The sequence below is a fragment of the Ambystoma mexicanum genome, chromosome 10 (assembly GCF_040938575.1).
Source record: "Ambystoma mexicanum isolate Mex_15411 chromosome 10, UKY_AmexF1_1, whole genome shotgun sequence".
Taxonomy (NCBI): Eukaryota; Metazoa; Chordata; class Amphibia; order Caudata; family Ambystomatidae; genus Ambystoma; species Ambystoma mexicanum.
In genome coordinates, this window is record NC_090932.1 from 1,300,915,289 (window position 1) to 1,300,937,711 (window position 22,423).

The 22,423-nt window shown below is 48.5% G+C and overlaps 1 protein-coding gene across 1 annotated transcript in view; it reads right to left on the reverse strand.

Annotated features, from left to right (window-relative positions):
- RNF215 (ring finger protein 215) overlaps window positions 1-22,423 on the reverse strand; it is a 222,174-nt gene that overhangs the window by 38,813 nt on the left and 160,938 nt on the right. Inside the window, exons 8-9 of the mRNA XM_069619310.1 lie at window positions 14,241-14,378; window positions 4,971-5,073 (exon numbers count right to left, since the gene is read on the reverse strand). Of these exons, the coding sequence (XP_069475411.1) occupies window positions 4,971-5,073; window positions 14,241-14,378 (241 nt within the window). The remainder of the gene's footprint in view (window positions 1-4,970; window positions 5,074-14,240; window positions 14,379-22,423) is intronic.

Sequence of the window (22,423 nt, forward strand, 5' to 3'; positions counted from 1 at the left end):
CCGAGTCCCTCAGCAAAGAGTTTAAACTTTGGAACCAAACAGAACAGGGGGGAATAAATGCAAACAGCATTTATTACCAGGATTAGGTGCAGATTCTCGATTCGGCTCATAAATTTGGGGCGATATGCCCATACCGTCTCCAATGTCATTCAAAGTACACACTTCTCATTGGGGTTGGGGGACGATCTCCACCAAGTCTAAGGCTTTACTATGCAGAGCGTATGTCCATGCCATAGTCAGGCAGAAAGATCATCAAAAGACCCTACGGATGGCTGCTGTGTCTTACAGAGTGAATGAGACACTTCCACCAGCTTCCCTGTGGACTGCAACAGACTGCACTCAGCGTTGTTCTCCCACGCAGCGCTTAGTGCTGCCGGGAGTTTAAATAGGTAGTTGTAGTGAAAATAGACGTCGCTCAGCAACACGAGTCACTGCACCCGAGATCCAAGGAAACAAGGGGGCGCAGCCGCTGACTGCACTCAGTGTCGCAATCCCACCAGCATAAGCATTAGGAGGCTGTCGAGGGCACTGATTGTGCTAATGGTAGTAAAGAGTTGCTCAGGTGTATGGAACTTAGCAGCATGGAGGATGAGGAACAGGGGAATAATTAAAAGGAACTTACACGAAATTGACTACTATAGGAATTGTGAACAGCTGGCAAGGAAAACAAAAGCAGTGGAATATATAAAATATATGCAAGTTTTGGGCATTACCGTGACATATACCTTGTGATTATTTGAGCTTAAGATTTAATTTATTGCCCACATGGGAAATAACTTCGGCTTGGATTAGTATTTAGTCCTTGACCGTTACAATGGTCTCCATTCTGTGGAATAGATAATGATATTCAACCTACTAATAACATTCTCTGATTCCATTCATCATCGGTTATCTTCTTGGTTGTCTGCTATCCCTGCCTCAATGTTTTCCCGCTTCCTGGGTTTTAACACGAAAAAAACGGAAATCTTGTTTTTTCCTGCTTCTTCTAAGATTCCACCCAGCCCCTATCTATTTTCCTCCACTGTAGTTTCCTTTGTCCCTTCAAGCAGGGAACCACTTTTTCTTTCCAAGCTCATATTTCGTCTCTATCTCAGTCTTCTCACTTTTCATTTGTTTAAAATCAGAAAATTAGGAAGCAAATGAGTGGACACCACGGGAGTATGAGTCTGTTTAGTATCCTTGAAGGTCTCTAATGTGATGAATACTTTTTTATAAATATGGTTCAGTGTACAGGAGCCGGCTGAAAAAGGTTTGGAGACACCCAAGCCCAAAAAACAGTAGAAGCAAAAGATTAGGTAAAATACCCAATCATACAGCCGCTCTCTGAAATCCCAATCTGGGTTTTATATTAGTTGAAATTTTACTAAATGCAGTTAGTGTGACCATTAAAGTTGATTCATGGAAAAATTCAAAGTCGTTGTAGTTTTCAAGGTCGGTTTTATCCATCAAACCAAAGTTTTTTAGTAAAGAAGTCACGAATAATCACTGATATTGTTCTTAGTGAGGAAGGATTTGCCACAAGTCACTCTATCTGTAGAATTATATTGTGCCAATGCATTTCGGAATAAAACAATTCCTTCATCAGGTCAAGTCTAATCCATTTAAATATAACATAACATATGCATAAAATTGTGCCAGCCATATCATGGATAGGGTCCATATATAACCAATCCCATATTCAAAAAAGGGCATGTGTGTGTAAACATGAACATGAACAGTCATCATTCACATGGTTAAATAAAATGACATAACCCAAATGGTTAAAAATGTGAAAGATTGCACATACCCAGAAGTATCGTATGCAGAATCATAAGGCAGGAAACAATGGAAAATAAAGAAAATGCAGAAAACAGATCAGTACCACGGTTAGTAATGGTGTCATGTAACTGATTTAGGAGGTGAATGGTCCATTACCTTATGTAGGTGAATGGTGTTTTATAAGCTTCAAAAAGCAGACAGCAGCACCAAGCTCGGTGAGCAGTGGCTGCAAACAAGAAAGTATGCATAAGGAGCCTTTCAGAGCATATACTGATGCATCGAGTAGTGACAAGCGTGGAAGTTGCCTTACCGCTTGAAGGATACGGTGCGGAGCTGTTCTCTCCGTGTCTGCCAAAAGCAGACTGTCCTTGTTGCATCGGCGCATTGCCGAGCAACCTGATTTTATGTGACACGTGATCGCGGCTCCTCGCTGAAGAGCGTGAGCCACGATCCGTGTCTGCAAGCACATCCATCGGCATGAAAATCTTGAAAGCAAATAATGATGGGATATCCTGGGCATATTCTGGAAAAAGTCATCACCAAAAATGAAAAAAAGGAAAAAATGCGAAACTCATGGACATGGAAAAAATACTAAAATACCAAAGTATGTTAGTTACTATGTAATCATATTATACTTCAATTAAAAAATAGATGTATGCTGGCCTGTATGTATGCAGCCCTGCTGTGTGACTGGTCCCTGTCTGGAAGACAGGAACATTTGTAACTAGGGGATTCTGGGATGCTACTATAAGTATGCATGCCTCCAGTAGTAAAGGGCCTGAGACGAATAAAGTTTGTAAAATGGCTTTTGTAGTAATAGAAGAGGATGCCCCGAAACGGAGTACTGGGATGAAGAAGGGGGCCGTGGAGATTCTTTCCTATTTAGCTAGCATGACACAATGTCCTGGTTTACGTGGATGAGGGTAGTCAGTCCTGGTATTCACTCCATGTCCCCTGGTCATGGAGTAGTCATGGTCAATAGCCCAGAGTCACACTTTTCAGAATATGATATGATATTTATAACGCGCCTATACACAAGTGTTTCAAGGCACGACGAGGCAAAGGAGGGGAACAGGGGAGGACGGACAACGATCCTGCTAGGCCAGGTGTCATTCAGATCGTGCAAGTGCATGGGAGGGGATAGGGATAGTGCAGTACATGCGAAGATGATGACAAATAATAAGTAACGGCCAACAAGTGGCAGTGCAATGGTAAGTGCATACATCAGGTGTCAAGGGCTGGTAGGGGGACTGTAGGGATACAGAAACAGTCCCCTAGTGCACAGGTTGCCAGGTGGGCAGTATAGATGTGTGACGCTGGCGGGGGTGGGACCTGAGCCAGAGATCAGAGGGTGTCCAGGTCGCAAGTGCAGTTCAGGTAACAGCAAGGAGGTCAGCAGAGGAGAGGAGGAGAAAAGGCAGAAGCAAAGAGGAAGGTTTTGAGGTGCTTCCGGAACCGGAGATGGTTCTCCTCAAGTTTAAGGGAGGCTGTTCCAGAGGGAGGCCCGAGCCAAAGAAAGAGATCTACCACCAACTTGTTGCTTGGAGAAGGGACTGACCTTGAGGGAGTTGGAGGTGGATGAGCGGAGAGCTCGAGAAGGAAGATATTTAGGAAGAGCGAGTTGAAGGTAATGAGGCCCCAGGCCCAAGAAGGCCTTGTGGACGATGCAGAGGTTTTTGAACTTAATCCTCGAGGCCACTGAAAGCCAGTGCAGAGATTTCAGTCCTGGAGAGATATGATCCCTGGGCTTGACTCCAAGGAAAAGTCTTGCAGTCCTGTTCTGGAAATGTTGCAGAGGGCAGAGAGTAGAAGCAGGCAGATTTAGAAAGAGGCTGTTGCAATAGTCCAGCCTAGAGAGAACCAGAGCTCTGGAGACTGTCAGCTTCTGGGGGAAGGAGAGGAAAGGAAGAATACCTCTGAGGAGGTGCAGTTGGTAGTGTGACTTCTTAGAGACGTCAGAGATGTGAGGAGAGAAGGAGAGTGTGGAGTCGAAGATTACCCCAAGGTTTTTAGTCTTAAAGGTGGGGGCAGGAGGAGGACCAAGAGAGGCCGGCCAGAGAGCCACAGGGAAGGAAGGAGCATAGGCATGGAAGCTAGGTCCCTGACAGAGCACTTCTCTGAGGAAGAGTGAATGCAGAACAGGTTAGTGTTTGGGCAACATTTTGTGAGGGAGAGACCGTACAAACATAAGCATCTCTTATTGCTGCCAAAAGAACAAAAAAGTGGAACAGAGGAAAGAATGAGGAGAAATGATGGCTAGATAAAAGCAGAATATAAAAATCTATTAAAGGGGGGATGTGTGCGAAGGAGAGTTTGGCATAAAAGTGATAGAAAATGTATGTACATCAAATGCCTCAGTATTGCTCCATGTGTCACCGTCAGAATTTATAATCAATAGTTCACCAAAGGACATTTGACCCCAAAATAGTTAAAACTATAATTAGGGCCCCATCATGAGTTGGGCGGTATCCCGGCGGTATTCCTGCGGGGATAAGGCCCGCGCTAATAGCGCTACCGCCAACCGATCTGGCGCTATTAGCGCCGGATCACAGGTTTGGCAGAACAGTCCTTCCCCATTGTGCCCATTTGGGCATTCCCGCGATAATAGCGCCAAAAATCGTCAAATTCCCAGCGGATTTCCCCCCAGCTCAGAGTTGGGGGCAAATACTGACATACCCGTGAGTTGGCGGACTCTTAAATGTGGCGGGAATAGTGTAATAAAATTAAAGAGTTCAATTATAACCTAAAACTGTCTGGAATTAAATATAATAACGTTATTATGGTTATTCCAGTGTTCCGAGGTCTGGTTTTTCACATTTATTTTTCAGTGCTTTGCCTTTTATGTGTATTTTCTCCATCTATTAAAGGGACATTACAAAACCGTTCCAGTTTTTGTCATGGACTATCTGTTCACCCTACGCTGACATACTCCGTATCACTAATTTCTCTCCATTTTCTAAAGCCACAGTCACACTCCTTTCTCAGGCCCACAATCAGCCTCCTTCCTTTCCATGCCGACAGTCAGACTCCTTTCTCAGGCCTCAGGCCCACAATCAGCCTCCTTCCTTTCCATGCCGACAGTCACACTCTTTGTCATCCCCATTGCACATGCCCAAATTCACAATACGTCCTCCCCAATTGCAATGCCCTCAGCCATGGCCCTGGCTCCCCATTTGGCATGCCCGCGGCCTCGTGCCTCCAGTGCGACTTACCGAGGATGTTGTATTTACATAGGGGGCAGGTGTAATGCAGCAGCAGCCATGGGTCAACGCAGTCCCGGTGAAACTGGTGTAGACAGGGCAGCACCCGCAGACACTGCAAAAGAGAAGCACAAGAGACACTGAGAAATGCAGCTGCAGTTGCCAGAGACGACCCTTCCCAATCCAGTAAGATGTAGGGGGAAGAAAAGGCCACCACGAGCAGTAGAAGCCGCCTTAAGACCATTATTCAAATTAAGGAAGGATGGAATGTGTCCAAGTGCAAAGGTCGGAACACACGGTGCATGCAACGGTGTACATTGTCTGCAAAGCAAGATGAGTTCTGACGATAGCAGAAGCAGCCTAATGTGCCTGTCCGTAAATTGCTGAAGACATGAGAAGCTGTGCAAATGTCTAACTTATCTGGAAGGTCAAGTGCGAACACACGTGCGAACTAAGCACAGAAAGCGATGCATCATGCGACGTATATCTAAAACGCTTCTAGTGACCTTTTCATCGGCATGGTGCCCCGATAAGCTGGAGAGACAAGCACCCTGCGTGCTGCACTGCTGCTGTAGCACTGTGGATAGGAATGCCCTGCACGGATAGATTCGCCACTCTATGCAGGGAATGTGCATTGCACTCTGTCCGCATCGCAAATGGTATGGATGCAGATGGCAAGGGATGCAAACCTACAGACAGTTCTGCCCTCTGAGGGGTGTGTGGAAATGACATGGGAATGCCTAGTGATGTGGGCTGCTGCCATATCATTGCTGTGACCGCATGGCGGTGATCCAGAAGATTGATCTGCACGGAGCAGATGCGGGGATAGAAACTCCGGATACGCCCGGGTCTCCAGGCCTAAATCCGCTCCATGCAGTGAATAATGAGAATCCCAAGCAGGTGCCACCTGGCTCTGCTCTGCCAGATTCTCTGTCCCCTGTGCAATCAGGGTATATGAGTCTTAAGACGGAGAGAGCGCTGTGCAGCGTGTAACATAACTGAATGGTCTGAGGACAGTAACCACTGCAGACCTGAATCTAAGTGCTCCACGCTCTAAAGATGGTACTGTACAGCGTGCAACCAGTCTCTTTACTGCTTGCTATCAGAGAAAGGAAGCTGCTCTGTCATCCAGAACTCCCTAAGAATCCCAGTGCATATATCAGCTCAACACACAGCCTTCCTGTTGCCTCTCCTTAGAATATAGTTAATGTTTTTTTATTTATTTTATTTTATTGTTCGCTTGTTAGGTGCTTATACAGCAAATAAATTCAGTTTCAAAGCGCCCACAGGGCAACAGGGAGGAAACATGGGATTGAAATAAAATTCAGAACGCACAATATCATACAGTGGGGAAGGCATGGACGAACATACTATGCCTTGTGAGTATTCAGAACGTGCAAGTGCAGCAAGGAAGAGGGCAGTGGGGTAGGTGCTGGGGTGTCCATGCTCGAGGGTGGACGAGAGCACGCCCCTAGCAATACACGCATATAGCCCTGCCTAACTTCCTCAATGTGCCTGCCAACTCCTTTCCCGTTTTTCTCTATGTCCTACATCACCCTTGCTTATGCTGTTCGGCCCAGTAGAGTAAGGCCTGGTGACCCCATGCCGAGGCACAATATTTCACGAAGAAGGATTCAGCCCTTTGAAACAACGCAGTGTCGAGCAGGCTACCTACAACGAGCTTCGCTGTACTAGGTATGGAGAGGGGCGCAACTCAGCCGCTTCCTCCATCAACCAACACGCATTCCCAGAGTGGCAAGGAGGAGAGGTGAGAGTTATAACGCAAGACATCTGGTTCTAAACCTTGGGTGCCACAGGATAAATAAGTAATTGCAAGAAAAGGCTATCACCAACACATCCCCAGTCCAAAGAAATTACTCAGAAATATAAATTGTGGATGTTGCTGCTTGGGTTAACACTATTCAACTATTGGGAACTACTTTGGGTAGCATCCCATGTCATTATTGTTTACCTTATGCGTGCCATTAAAGAAGGAAACGGACACAGACGCACACACGGCTCCCTTGTTGTGGCTTAGATTGAAAATAGACCTCCCCAGATTGTGGTTTAGCTAGCACCACGTGTACATGGGGTTGGAGGATAGAATCTTCAGCCTACTGTGTAAACCGGCCGAGAAGCAATGTAAGATCCAAGTGTAGATGGTGCTGCATATTGTGTAATCGGTCTGTAAGGTAGCTGCGCCAGAAGAAAACATGTTCACCATAAATGTCCCCAAAACAGTACATGCGCATTCATGCAGATAGTGACAATGAGTCAGTAATGATTTAAACTATTTAATCAGATGCTATGCCCAATGGAAAGAGGTGGGGCTGGATCTTGCAAATGTTGGAAGGTGTTAATGAACAGAAGTAGAAACCAAAGTCTTTGTCAAGGTGGAGGGCAAGTGGTAGGTGACCCTTCTTAGGGAGGTCTTGGGCTTCATAGTTCGAGCAATGTCCGTTCTTGATAACCGGCTGAATAGCCAATCTGTTTGGTTGCTGGGTAGCGGCCTGTCATTCGGAACAAACACCACTGAATGACGGGCCGCTACCCAGCAACCAAAAACCTGCCCTCCTTCTTGACAAAGACTTTGGTTGAAACACGAGTTGGCTTCTTTCTCACATGCTCCTAGCATATCATGCTAGACCAACTGGATCTCTGCTATAACTAACAATAAAGCTTACATGTGAACACGAACTAAGAGTTGCAAATTTATTTCAACCTACAATCAGGAAACTAATAGTTCCAACCACTCTCCAGCGCCATTACTAAACAAGGTTAGCATACTCACCCATACTTAATACCATTGGGAACCTTGGAGTTTTGGTTCCCAGACAAGCCATGTTATAGGCTGCAGGACATATCGGACCAATCAATTTAACTAATTGATAGCATGGGGGCCCATCATTCTTTCAAACTCCATCCAACCCTATCTACTTTAAAGATTGTGTTCTTAGCACAAATACTCTTGATAGCTGTGAACATCTCACCATTAAAATCTGTATTGAAAATAACACCACTATCAACATAATTATTATCCATCAGCGTATATCTGTATTTGAAGAGCAACTACTTACACTGCTCGGAAACCTTGCCAAACCTACTTCCCACACCATACTTTTGGGTGATTTCAATCTTTGGGACAATGACACTACTGACATTATTACTGCTTCCCTAATTAGGTCTCTGTAGGTTATTGGGCTTCAGCAATTTATAAAAAACCCTACTCATAAGAAGAGGCACACTTTGGATTGGGTTGTAACCCACAATCTTCAAACCTCGTCCTTTAATATTACCCAATGCCCATGGACTGACCACTCTCTCAGCCTTGCTTATCTTAATCTCCTGGCTCCCTATAAAAAGATCAGTGTGCAACCTTGCATCCACATTAAAACTAGAAATCTTACAGAGTGTCTAGTTCCTATTTCTCTGATTTTCTTCTCCCACGTTTGCCTCCCGTTTTGGCATTTTTGGACATTGATGCACTGGTGCAGGAATACACCAACATGACAGTCTCAGCTATTAATAAACTAGCACCCCTTACTGTGAAGAAACTTAAAACGGAAGCCGTTGGCAGTTCATGATTTTCCGTTGATATAATAAAATACAGAAAATTGAAAAGAACCGCAGAAAAACAATGGAGGAAGGATCTATGTTCTACATCTCTAACAACTTATCGATGGGCAGCTGCTGATTACAAAAAACCTATTGTAGCTACAAAAACGGTTAATTAATCACAAAGAATTAGCAATGCCAAATCATCAGATAAAAAAAGAACTGTTCTCCATTCTGCGTGAATTAGATGGCAGGAAAAATACCACTAACAAAGCCCTTCTCAGTGACACCTGGTGTCAAGAAATTCAAGATGGCTTGTCAACCAAAATAAAGAACCATCAATGTGCCATCACCAACCGCAGACAAAACTGGAAGTATTCCTAAGAATACGGTCTTAAAGACCATTCTAGGCAATTCCATTCCAGAATTCAGCTTGAGTTGTATCACTCAAAAATCTTTGATTGACATTAGAATGGGCTTAAACTCACAATATGTGTTGGTGATATATGCCCTGCAATAATAAAGGACTCTATTTTAGGTCTATCTTCCCTAATTATTAGTATTGTTAATGTATCCTTAAACTAGTTTGTGTGTCCCCAGGAGCCTGAAGGGGGTATGGATCACTCCTGTTCTGAAAAAAACTACTCTAGATTCTGAGACTGTTGGAGGCTACAGACCAATCGCCAGTGTTCCATAGTTATTGAAATCGTAGATATGGTAGCCTACTTGCAGCTTCAAGAGCATGTGGAAAAAAACACTTCTTAGTATACATCAGTCCGCTACTATGCAATGCAAGGCACAGAAACAGCAATGCTGGACCTATGAGCGAGCCTGACGGAAAATGTCGATAACTGTAGGGTCTCACGTCTTATGTTGCTCGACCTCTCCAACGCGTTTGTTCTGGTCGATCATATCTTGTTGCTAGAAAAATGTGTCCATTGCTCTGAGTCAACCATCACCTGGTGTGCCTCATTTTTGGTCCTAGATCAGCGAGAGTAGCAATGGATGGATTCCAGACCCATCCAGAGATATTATCCTGTGGCGCTACTCAGGGTTCCTGCCTCTCACCTCTATTGTTCAATATATACATCCACCCCCTTTTTGACAGCTGGACAGCGTCGGCATCAAATATACCAACTATGCCGATGACATCCAGCTGGCCTTTAAGCTCTCGGGTGACTTTGACATGGATCCCATTCTCAGTAATGATACATACAATATGATCAAGGAATGGATGTCAGAAAATTCCTTGGCGTTGAACAAAGAAAAAAAACAGAGGTGATGATTGTTGGCTCTAGTCAGAGAATAAAAAAGTTAGACCCAAGGTATAGCCACTTCCCTATATCCGATTGTCTTATCTCAGTAAGTCCTCTTGTCAAAACACTGGGTGTTAACTCTCCGCTTGACCATTGTAATACTCTCCTTGCCGGCACATCCAAACATAGGGCCTGGTGACGAGTTGGGCTGTAGCCATTAAATGCAGCGATAATGGTGTTACTGGCACATTTAAGGGCCCACCCAATCTTGAGTCTGGCGTGTCTACCCCCAGCTAATAGCTAGGGGTAAGCACACTGGAAAAATTCTCATTTTCGGTACAATTACTGCCAGCGGTATTACTGTTCGGTGATTGCACTGAAAAGTCCCCACTGGGTCGAATGGACCCAATGGGGACCAACAGTTAGCACCCAACCCATTATCTGGTGGTAATTCCACAGGATGGGTGGGGGCTAACGCTAATAAAGTTGCGCGTTATCCCAGCTGGGCTACCGCCCAACTCGTGATCAGGCCCATAATCTGAAAAGCCTCCAAATTGCCCAGAACGGGGCATTAAGAGCGATTTTCTATCTGGGTCCACGGACCACATCTCAGACTCAAGGAAAGTGCTGCATTGACTCCCTATTAGCCAACGCATCACTCATAAAATGCTCACTTTGGCGTACAAATGCATGGCTGACAAGGCTCCTCGGCACCTCAAGAACCGGCTGCCTAAGGCAACTACAGGGCTTACTCCTCACTCCAGTAGGGCCAATAAACCTTTTGAACCTAGATACAATCTGAAAAAAAGTTTGATGGCACCTGTTTTCAAGTGTATGCTCCAACTTTATGGAACTCTCTTCCTCCTCAAATTGGCAATCTTCCTTGTGTCTCTAGCTTCAAGAGAGCATTAAAAACACACCTCTTTAATTCCAACGATTCGTTTTTTTTCCCCCTCGTCTGCCTATTCCCTGGCTCAATCTCCCTTCTTCTTGTTTGACCAGGCTTCTGTTTTGCTGCGCACTGAGGCCTGTGGGCGTGTTGCGCATTATAACAATTAAATAATAGTAATAATAACAATATGTGACCATCAAACCAGATCCAAGTCTTCTGGCAGAGAGTAAGTGGTGGATGTTGCCAGGAGGTTATGAAAAGTGAAAGCAATTGATTTAAGTTCCTTGGTGTATGGGAAGGAATCATTTTGCTTTTGGCAGTGTACTGAATACGGCCGCGCAATGCTGTGTAATGCGAAACAGCAGCGATACATTGAGTCTGCAGTTTTTGGCGACGGGGAGCAAAGGAGTAGATTTGTGTGTTGCATCAACCAACACAGTTCATAGGAAAAGAGTGATAATGCTATGGAGGGATATGGTGTAGAGAGGGGGAGGGAGTTATGAGAGAACCTCTGGATATGTCCAGAGGATGAAGGGTGGCTTAGAGCAAGAAGAGCAGTAGAACACTACTTAGTAATGGTCTGCTTGAGATCATACAAAAGAAAAAAGCAGCTCTGTACTCATGATTTCCAGATAGAAAGTAGTTGTACTTAGCCATACTGAAGGCTACAGAGAGGTCCATGAAGTTGATTATCAAGGAAAGTCTGTTTTGATGGGCTTTAGCGTGGACAATTCAGACGTGGTTGAGAGGTGCCGTGGTGGAATGCATTTGGCAAACTAGAGGTAGCAAAGACTATTGGAGAATACTAACCTCTAGAGTGTTTGTGAGAAGAAGAGAGACCGTGTGTGTGATGAAATCCTCTACCTGACTCAGTGGATGCATGGTGATTTGACCAGGTGGCTGGGTGCCACCACCTGCTGCGTGACACTGGGCCCGGGAGGAGTGCAGCGAGGACCACCTGGATGACCCCACTATTGTCGGGGGATTCTCACATTGACCAAACCATCATCTCCTATCCTTTTTAGATGCAATCTGAGATTACACCTGAGAACAGGCATTCAAAATCTTCTTGGTCCTCCACAAACCAGACAAGTCCCGTAACGTAGTCACTAGTAACAGAGCACGGGTCCAGAGAGAGCAGGTGTGTGTAACTGTGGATAACTGCAATGCGAGACACCATCTGCCTGAAAAAGTTCCAAAATGGTGGCCATCACAGAAATATACTTGGTTCGATTCACTCCCATACAACCTGGCCCTTTAACTATGAAAATAGTTGAATTTACTCTCCCCTCGCCATTCCCCCAACCCAAGAGGGACACCAATCATGATCCATCAGGGGAACTAATGGGAAGAGGGACCCCGCCAGTGGCAGTCCTATGTCAGTATAAAAGGACTGATCATTGTGAGGATTCAGCCACAGACATGAAAGTCATCACCCAGAGTATCACAGACAGGAAGGACCAGTGGAGTGTTAAGAAGTGGAGACACAGATAAACCTGGAGGTGGAAAAAGTGTGACTTTGGAAGACAGTTGAGGAGGAAGCTAGAACAACTGAAGCTGTAATTAAGGTGTCAGAGAGACGTGGCTAAAGAAAGTGTAGGACATAAGCAGGAGGGTGAAAGATGTCCATGGGAGGGAAAAAGGTGATGCAGGAGATTGGGGGAGACACCTGGAAAATTGAATATGAACAGATTGAGAAAGAGAATATTACACAGGCGAGTTTTTAAAAGCAGTGGGGTACAAATGAGGAAACTGTGAGAGGATAGAGGGAATAAGAGCGTTGTGTGAAGGGAGCAAGGAAACTGCCTGTAGAGGAACATTAGAAAGGAAAGATTGAGGAGACAAGGAGAGTATTAGAAGAGGAAGGGCGAGATTGTTAGAGCAGAGGTGGAAAAAACATTTTCCTGTTGATGAGAGGTGGTGGGGAAATGAGAAGGGGAAGGAGATAGAAGTAAGAGACAAGGGGTTGATGGAGGAATTAATGAGATGGAGAAGTGGAGAACCACAGTACAATCAGAAAACAGGAAGAAGTTGTTGTTAATGAGGAAGTATTCAAGTAAAGGGTTATACGGAGAGAGGAATGAGTGACAGACAAGACAGACACAGAGAGCAGAGGAAATTGAGGGTGATACAGAGAAGGTGGGATGCAAGCAAACAGTGTTGGAACGAGAAGCAGGAGTCGTCCAGAAGAGTAGGTGGGAGAGGTTTGAGGTAGAGTGGGCTATGAAGAGGTGCAGGTGAAGTCAGACAAAATTGAGGGAGATGCCAGCAAACTATCTTGTAGGAATAAGCAAATAGCGAGTGGTAAAGTAGGAAAGGGAGAACAGGCTAATGGGCATAAGATCTTGGGCCCACGGACTGGAGGGTGGAGACGAAACAGTTGGCCACCCTCTCCACCTGCCTGCCTCTTCTGGTCCACATCCAGTGGTTTGAGAGTTAATGCGGTCTCTGCCCCTGGTCCTCATTCCTTTGCCTGATCGCAATAGACTGAGTGCAGAAGAGAATCCCAACAAGAAATCACATGAGACCAGGAGGAAGAATGGGTTGTGGTCTCTGAAGAACACACAGAAGGAGATAAGGCCCAGGCACACTAACAACCCCAATCATTTGTGCATATAGTTTATTGTAAGGACTCTGCCAGGAAGGGAGCCTGCAAAGAAGCCCCACGAATGAAGACAAACCATCCCAAATGCTTTGTTAACCCTGACCGGCTGTTTAATCCTTACTTTTTAGTTGAGCTTTATTCCCTCTGTGCACGTTACTTGGTCCCACACTGCACATGAACTGTATTAAACCACACTACACATTTTTGTTTTTAATCAAAGATCACTTTGTGGCAGGTGTGAGGCGTGACAGGGTTGTTGGAGTTTTTATAAGTAGATGGAGTGTGACTGCAGTCTTAAAACATGAAAGGTAATTTTCAGTGATTTGCAATTGGTTGTATAGAAGAGATTGCTGGTTTAAGCATGCAGGAAGGAGAAAGTCACAATTCGGGGTTCTGAGTGGGCTAAAGGAAGGTTTCTCAAGAGTACTATTGAGATGAGTCTGGTTGGAGAGGTGTGGAGGATGAGGAGCGCCTGATAAGAATAAGGTGTTCATGGAGCAATGAGAATATGAGGGTGGAAGATGCTGTATAGTTTTGTGAGGTCTGAGGATGGTAGGTGCATGGAATGTTTAATGTACAGCACCTGAAATGTGCTGTCAGACTAGAGTTTGGGGAATGTAGTATAATATGCACCCTATCTATTAAGTGCTGCATGGTTTGATAAGAGAAGGTGCTTTAGAAAGTGTAACTTGTCTAAGAGCAGAGAGTATTGCGGACAAAATGCACTTTATACTAAAAATGTCTGAAAAGTGCTAGGAGTGATGAACACAGAAATCTACCTATAATCTTTGATCTGTCTTTATAGCCCTGTCTAGAACAGAGGGTGCTACAGAATATGCTACTTGGTGCTTTGCTGTGATGTCAGAGGATAGACTTCTAGGAGACTTAGAAGGATCTAAAGCTTGTTAGTGTTTCAGAACAAGAGAGATGTAGTCCATTTATTTTGAAAAATAAAAAGTAAAGGCTGGGCTCACCTGATTTTTGTTGAACTGGTCTAGGCAGACAGCGCAATTCTCTACGTCGGGAGTGTGAGTCCTCTGATATTTTGGGGGATGGTACCTCTGGGTTTTCAGAGCTGAAAGACGTCTTAGTATGTGCTGCCGCAGGTCCAGCTGCAAAGTTGTAAGAAAGCATGATCTTGTATAACTGACGTTGAAGGAGTGTGAACATACATTAGTGGGTTCATCTGCAGTAGCAAATCCAGTTAGGAAGGTGTGTAGCAGGAACATAAACGGCCGGCAACAAGGGCTACCATATAACGCTGGCAAGTATTATCAGTGTATACATATCACAAGCTACAGGGGGTGCTGTATTTTTATGGAGACGGTGGCTGTTTGGGCATATGTGTTTAGCCCTTGTCAGAGAGGTTTAAAACTTTAGTCACAGCGAGAGCTAAAGGACAACGTATGGATGGAACAAGTTACTTACCTGTAACTGTTGTTCTCCAGCATGGGTCTGGCATGGATTCACATGCTCATGAATATTCCCCGTCGTCAGGCTGGGAATCCTAGGTAAAAGAAAAAATCAGTATCAGTTTCGTTTCTGATCTGTCTTTCTCAGTAGTAACCAATCACTGGTCTCTGGGTCATACTGCCACCAGCCAATGACTGCCCTCTCCCTAAGCCCCGCCTCTGGCAGCCATCTTCAGATTTGGCAGCACGCAAAGTGGCAGTATGACCAAGTGAAGAGCCGCAGAGGGGTAGGAGGGAGGGTTCGCATGTGAATCCATGCCAGACCCATGCGGGAGAACAACAGTTACAGGTAAGTAACTTGTTCCTTCTCCAGCATGTGGTCTGGCATGGATTCACATGCTCATGAATATAAGAATACATAGCAGTACACACATGCACAACCAACGGGAGGTGGCAAAGGCTCAACATTAAGCATTACATCAAAAACTCAACATTAAGCAATTCTTACCTCCTCACCAGGCTCACCTTAGGCGAACAGGTTGCGCAGCACCGCTTGGCCGACCCTGGACTCCTCCCTGGAATCCCGGTCAACGCAGTAGAATCTCGTGAAGGTGTGCGTCGACCTCCACGTAGCAGCCCTGCAGATGTCCAGCAGGGGCACACCAGACAAGAACGCCGTGGTAGCAGCGATAGCTCTGGTAGAATGGGCTCTCGGACGGCCAGGCAACGGTCGGTTTGCCGACTGAAGACAATGCATGATGCAGCCGGAGAGCCATCTGGAAATGGAAGCCTTTGAGAGAGCCTTCCCTTGGTTCACAGGTCCAAAGTTCACAAATAGCTGTGATGTCTTCCGAAAACTCTTCGTGCGGTCCACGTAGAACTTCAGCGCTCTAGCCACATCCAGCGAGTGCAAAGTCCTCTCGGCCAGTGACGAAGGCGATGGGAAGAAAACAGGTAACACCAAGGGCTTGTTGAGGTGGAAGTCCGACGGCACCTTGGGCATAAAAGAGGGGTGCGTCCTCAGCACCACCCTCGTGTTGTGAAAAGTCAAGTATGGAGGCTTGCAGGATAGGGCCTGGATCTCCCCCACTCGTCGTGCGGAGGTGATGGCCACAAGAAACTCAGTCTTCCACTACAGGAACTTCAACGGTGCTGAATGCAGGGGCTCGAATGGCGCCCCCATGAGCCTGGTCAGCACCACGTTGAGCTCCCACGCCGGGGCAGGGGCCTTCACCGGCGGGAACGATCGGACCAGTGCCTTCATAAATTCCTTCACCAGGCGATGGGACCACAAGGACGCCTGTCCCATGGTTCTGGTGTATCGGGAGATCGCAGCCAGATGTATCTTGATGGAGGCGTGAGCCAGTCCAGCCTTGGCCAGCGACAGTAGGTACGGCAGCACTTGAGGGGCCCTAATCTGTAGAGGGTTAATCTTCTGTGCACGGCACCAGACAGAGAACCTCTTCCACTTATGTCCATAGCGCTTGAGAGTTGAGGACGCCCTGGCCTTTGCAAGGACCTCTCTGCAGTCAGCCGGGATATCGTACCCTCCAAACTCTAGTGCTGCAGGAGCCAGGCCTGCTATTTCATCGACTCCGAGTCGTGATGAAGTATGGCGCCTCCTGGAGAGAAGATCCGCGTCCGTCGGCAGCTTGACTGGTGGGGACGCTGACAAGTCCAGAAGGTTCGGGAACCAGATCTGCCTCGGCCACGCCGGTGCGACGAGGATCATCCTGCACCAGGATCTCTTGAGCTGGTTGATGAGTCGGAGCAGCAACGGCAACGGGGGTCACGCATATAGGAACAGGCCGTCCGAGGGGAACGAGAAAGCATTGCCCATGCTCCTCGGCTGGGGAAACCTGCTGGCGAACCTCTGGCACTTGGAGTTCGTCGCGGTCGCGAACAGGTCTATCTGTGGTTTTCCCCATCGTCGGAAGAGTCGATCCACTTGATCCTGACGTAGTTCCCACTCGTGGCACGAGCGCAGCTCCCTGCTGAGTGAGTCGGCGATGGTGTTCTTTATCCCTGCCAGATGAAAGGGCACCAGAAACATCCCTTGGGCGACGGCCCAATGCCACAGATCCTGGGCTTCCTTGGAGAGGGCTGGGGATCTGGTTCCTCCCTGCTTCCGGATGTAGAACATCGTGGTGGTGTTGTCGGTGAAGATTCTCACCACATTGACCCTGAGGGACGGGAGAAAGGACCTGAGGGCCCAGAACACTGCACGGAGCTCCAGGATGTTGAAGTGGAGCGTCTTCTTCTCCGGGAACCAAAGGCCTCTCGCGTGAAGTTCTCCGGTGTGCGCACCCCCCCACCGTCCAGGGAGGCATCTGTCATCACCGTTATCTGGTGGGATGGGGTCTGAAAGTCTGTGCCCGCCGTCAGATGAGCGTGGGTGCCCCACCGCCGGATCGCTCGTCGGAAGGTCTCGTTGAGCGGGATCCTGTCCTCGAAGCTGCCCGTCGCTTGGATCCAGCGGGCGTCGAGGAACTCTTGCAGAAGGCGCATCCGAAGCCTGCACAGGCGCACAAGATATATGCAGGAGGACATCATCCCGAGGAGGGACTTGATGGACCTCACCCTGGCCACGTACGTGGCCAGCAGACGCTGCACCTTGCCCAGGATGGCCTTCGTCATTTCCTCCGACGGCAAGGCCAGATGCGCCACTGTGTCGAGCTTGGCTCCCAGAAACAGTGCGACTTGCGACGGGACCAGGTGGGATTTGGGAAAGTTGATGGAGAATCCCAGGTCCGTGAGCAGCTGGACGGTCTTCGCTGTGTGATCTACGGCAAGCTCCCTTGTCCTTGCTCGGATGAGCCAGTCGTCCAGGTAGGGGTAGACGTGGATCCCTTGCAGGCACAGCCGCGCCACCACCGGTGCGAGGCACTTGGTGAACACCCTGGGTGCCGACTTCAATCCGAACAGGAGGGCCTTGAACTGGTAGTGCCGTCCTTGGACCACGAACCTGAGGCACTTTTGGTGTCCTTTTAGAATGGGGATGTGGAAGTACGCATCCTCCAAATCCAACGATGACAGGAAATCGCCCTCCTCCAGCTGTCCCAGCACGTGCTGGAGGGTGACCATCTGGAACTTCTGTGCCTTGATGTACTTGTTCAGTCGTCGCAGGCCCAGGATGGGGCGCCATCCTCCTGTCTTCTTTTTCACGAGGAAGTACCTTGAGTATACTCCGGAGCCCCGGAGCGTCTTCGGGACGAGCTCAATGGCACCTTTCTTTAGCATGGCCCTTACCTCCAATAGCAGTTGAGGGACGTGATTTTCCTTCCTGGCCACGGGTGGAATGCGGGGGCACTTTTTTAGAAATTTGAGGGCGTGCCCCTGGGCCACGGCGTCCAGCACCCAACTGGAGGTGGAGATGGACTCCCACACGCTGATGAACTTCGCCAGCCGGCATCCCACCGGGGTGCTTCGGTGGGGGCCCGACAGCGTCGGTTCAATCTTGCTTGGAGGACGCCTTGCCGCCTTGGCCTCCCTGGCGACGACGGCGGGGTCCACCCGACTTGCCCCGTCCTCTATAGGCTTCCTGCGACGAGGAGCGGGCCGCTTGGCGGTATGTAGAGAAGCCACCGCTGAATCCCTTGGAGGCACCCTGCTTGCCTCCGGTGCTCCGAAAAGGAAGGCCTTCGTTGCCGGAGAACGCCTAGGGCCTTAGCTGTCTCCGTGTCCGCCTTGATGGCTTGGAGGGACTCATCCACTCTTTTCCCAAACAGATTGTTCCCGTCGAACGGCATGTCCAACAACTTGGCTTGTACGTCCTAGCGGAAAGCCGTCGCCTTGAGCCACCCTCGTCGTCTAAGGCAAACGCCGTTGCCTAGCTGGCGGAAACTGGTGTCGGCAATGTCCGTTGCCACCGTAATGGCGTGGTCCGACGCCACTTCGCCTTCTTGCAAGATCTCCAGGGCCTCGGCCCTCTTGTCGTCCGGTAAGAAGTCCAACAGGGGGGCGCTCTTGTACCATAACTCCCTGTCGTAGCGGGCCGCAATCGCAAGGGCGTTGGCTGCCTTAATCGTTGTTGCCGCCGACGAGATAACTCATCGTCCCATTGCGTCCAACTTCTTTCCTTCGCCGTCCAGCGGGGAAGTTGACGTTGAGGCTGATGCCCCTGCTTTCTTCTTGGCCGCCGCTGAGACGACCGAGACAGGGGTCGGTTGTGCCCTAAGGCACAAAGGGGCTGCGTCGGGGACCAGGTACTTCTTTTCGTACCGATCCCTCTTGGCAGGCGTCGTAGACGGGTTCTTGAGAAGGGTGAGGCCCTCGTCCCAGATGTCATCCAGTAGAGGCACGGCGAGGACTGTCTTCCTCTGGGCCTCGTGCCGTTGGTAAAGGAAACCTTCCTTCTTCTTCTCTTCGGGGCACAGCTGAAAAAGCTCGGATGCCCTGGCGATCATTTCATGGAAAGATCTGATCTCGTTGGGTGGGGAGGTCCGGGCTGGGGGCGATGGGAGCTCTGTCCCGTCGTCACCACCGTCGTCGTCGGTACCCGTTGTGGCCGTGTCCGTTCCCGTGTCATCTCCAGGGACGGGTGACGTGGGTAAAGGCTGAGCATGCCTCGAGGGCTGAAAAGGCGGGGCTGGATGGATCTGTCTTCTCTTGTACGGGGGGCTTCCCACCGGGCCTGGCTCCGGCTCTGGCTCCTCCGTCGAGCCTGGTTCCGGATCCTCTGTCGGTGGTAAGGGCAATATCGCCTTATCTCCGAACATAAGGATTGTATCGCCAACAAAATGGCCGCTGAGTTATCCTGCGGCCCTGGAAGCGACGGGTGACTAGGACCCTTGCCGGTGCTGCAGTCACTCTTGTCGTCACCTTCGTCGGTATCCCTCCCGTGGGGACGGGCCTCTTCGACGCCCTCGTCGAGGTCCTCTATGACATCTACCAGCTCCTCCTTGGATGCCGTGTCCGTGTCCACAATGGCCACCTGCCCCCCCCTCTTTTTCCGCCGGGGACTTCACGGGGGTCTTTTCAATGGGTCTGAAAGAGGATTCCCTCCGCGGAGACAGGTAGACTCTGGGCCCCGAGGTCGCCTCTACTGGTGTAGCCTACACAGGCTGCGCCAGGGCTGCCGTGACTTTCTCGATAGAGGCCTTGGCCGGGTGAATCAAGGCCTTCACCGCCTTGGGCGTGCTTGAGGCCATCACCTTGGGGGGAGGGTCACCGCCTCGCTCCCCCTCAGCTGAATCCTTCGAGATCGACCGGGGCCTCTCCAGAAGCTTACCTGGGTTCTCGGATTTCCTCTTCCCCGAACCAGAGCGTTGGCTCGTGGTTGATGGTGCCGGGGAAGGCGCGCCCTGCCCGTCAGCCGAAGAGCCCGACCGTTCGGCGCTCCCGGTGCCCGCGGACTCGCAGTGCTTTGCCTTCTGTTGGGCCCCCGTCGCTGGGACGCCCTCACAGGACTTAGAAGACCGCTCAGACTTCTCTTCTTCTCGGGCTCTTTCCTTCCAGCCAGTTGGAGAGACGAAGGCGTTGGTCCCTGATGGTCTGTTCCGACATGTTCCTGCAAAACGCACAGTCCTTCTCCACGTGCGTTTTGTCCTCATGAAGGCAGTAGAGACATTTCGAGTGCTCGTCCTCCTTGAACACATTCTGCAGCTGGCATCCAGGTCAAACCCTGAACCGCTTTCAGGGCGTCGAGCTTCCTTTCTCCTGGGCCATGTTCGGGTAGGCCGCAGAAACTTCTGGAATCCCCCAAGAAGCGTAACTCGATGAAATCATCACCCTTGAGGGGCGTAGAAAAATCTGACACGGATCCCTGTTAATCGGATGTAGAGACGGTGGAGCTTGAGGCTCTATTTGACCGTAAAATGAGAAATTCTCTTTGAGAAAGCGTGAAAACGCAGCAAAAGCTCGAGAGCTAAACACAAGGACTCCCAACACTTGAGCGTGCAGTAAAAATCTGAAGATGGCTGCCAGAGGCGTGGCTTAGGGAGAGGGCAGTCATTGGCTGGGGGCAGTATGACCCAGAGACCAGTGATTGGTTACTACTGAGAAAGACAGATCAGAAATGAAACTGATACTGATTTTTTCTTTACCAAGGATTCCCGGCCTGACGACGGAGAATATTCATGAGCATGTGAATCCATGCCAGACCCCATGCTGGAGAAATATATACATATGCCATATCTACAAAAAACACAATTTACTATTGCAGGAGGAGCATCGTGTGCACATACAAAGTACAGATGAGCAGTATAATGCTGGAAAGAGTGGTAGTGTGCGCATATACCGCTGCCTTCCCTGGCAACATATGCTGTAGGAAGATTACCATCAGCTACTGGCTTCAAGGGGAATGGGGTGTGTGAGTTTAAACCCCATATCCGAGACAGCCCTTCACAAGACTCCTACAAGTTATGTAAACTGCCTAATGTCGACTTTGTGTGTTGAGTAAATTAAATGACCTTAATGTCAATTTATGTGGCTGAAAGAATATCATTATATTCTATTCTATTTAACTTTTGTAAAGCGCTAGCTCGCCCGCAGGCCTCTGAGCGCTAACATTCACTTTGACACTCTTCACATCCTCCCAGTTATTTTTGTTACAGTGTTTTGTTGTATACCACACATCATTCCCCTCCCAGCCCTACTCCCTGCCTAAAATATACGAATGGGAGGAACTTCCTCATGTCCTCCTTCCTGCACAAACCCTTCCCAAAATCTTCCCTCCCCATTTGGTTTTCCTTACACCTTCTGATTTTCTATCCAAGACTTCAGACCACAACTGCCCGATCGCGATTCATTATTTACCTCATACCTTTTGCTGCCACAGTCTTCCTGCAGATTGGCTTTGCTACTGCTCAACAGACAGACAGATATAACACTATTCCCTACCAATAATCCTAAAAAATGTAGAAAGGTAAACTATTGGGATTGTCAGCCTTCTGCAGTCCCATTTAGTGCATGTCAACATTTGTACCGGACACCAGGGCACCAAACACATTGTGAATGGACTAACTGCATAGATCACAGTATACTGCTGGTAGGTGTAGGGAAGTAGTGCACTGTGTACGTATATCACTTGGTGCAGGGGGCACCACACATCTGGAGAAACAGCATGACATCCTAATATGAGCTGCAGAAGGCACTGATCATGCAGGTTTAATAATATAATATTCCATCATTCAGTAGGGTCACTGTAGTGCTCGAGGGATGATGTGCACTTTATTCTCTAGCAGTTGGCGTAGAGATGTGTGTTCTGTGCGCAAAGAAACAGGTGTCTAATAAAGCCACAGTAAGGCACTCCATCCTCCAGCCTTATCAATGTCCTTAGCACTTCTGGTATCCCTTCTTTACCCTATCTGGCTCCTCTGCCGCCTCCATCCTCTGCCACCTCTCCGGCACCCACTGCGCTTCTCTGGCCACCACGATGCCTCTTTCCTGCGCCACCCCTCTGGCACCCTCTTTCTCCTCTCTGGCTACCTTGCCTTCTCCTTCTTCCTCCTCCTTTGCCCATCCTCGGACACCTCTACCACTTCCGCAGGGCACACTTCTGACGTGTACCCCTCCACGGAAGTCCTTCAAAAGGGGCAATCTGCTCCACATTGATACTGTCAACTCTTGCTCAGCTGTCAAGCACTCCTCCGACATCTGCTGTCTCCTGGAAGAACTTGATTTGGATGTACTCGGTCTCAGAGAGACTTAGTTGACAGCCAGCTCTGTCACAAGCTTTGACACTCGCCTTCCTGATGGCTATAAAACCCTCTCCGAACCCAGAACCAACTGTCCCTGTGGGGGTG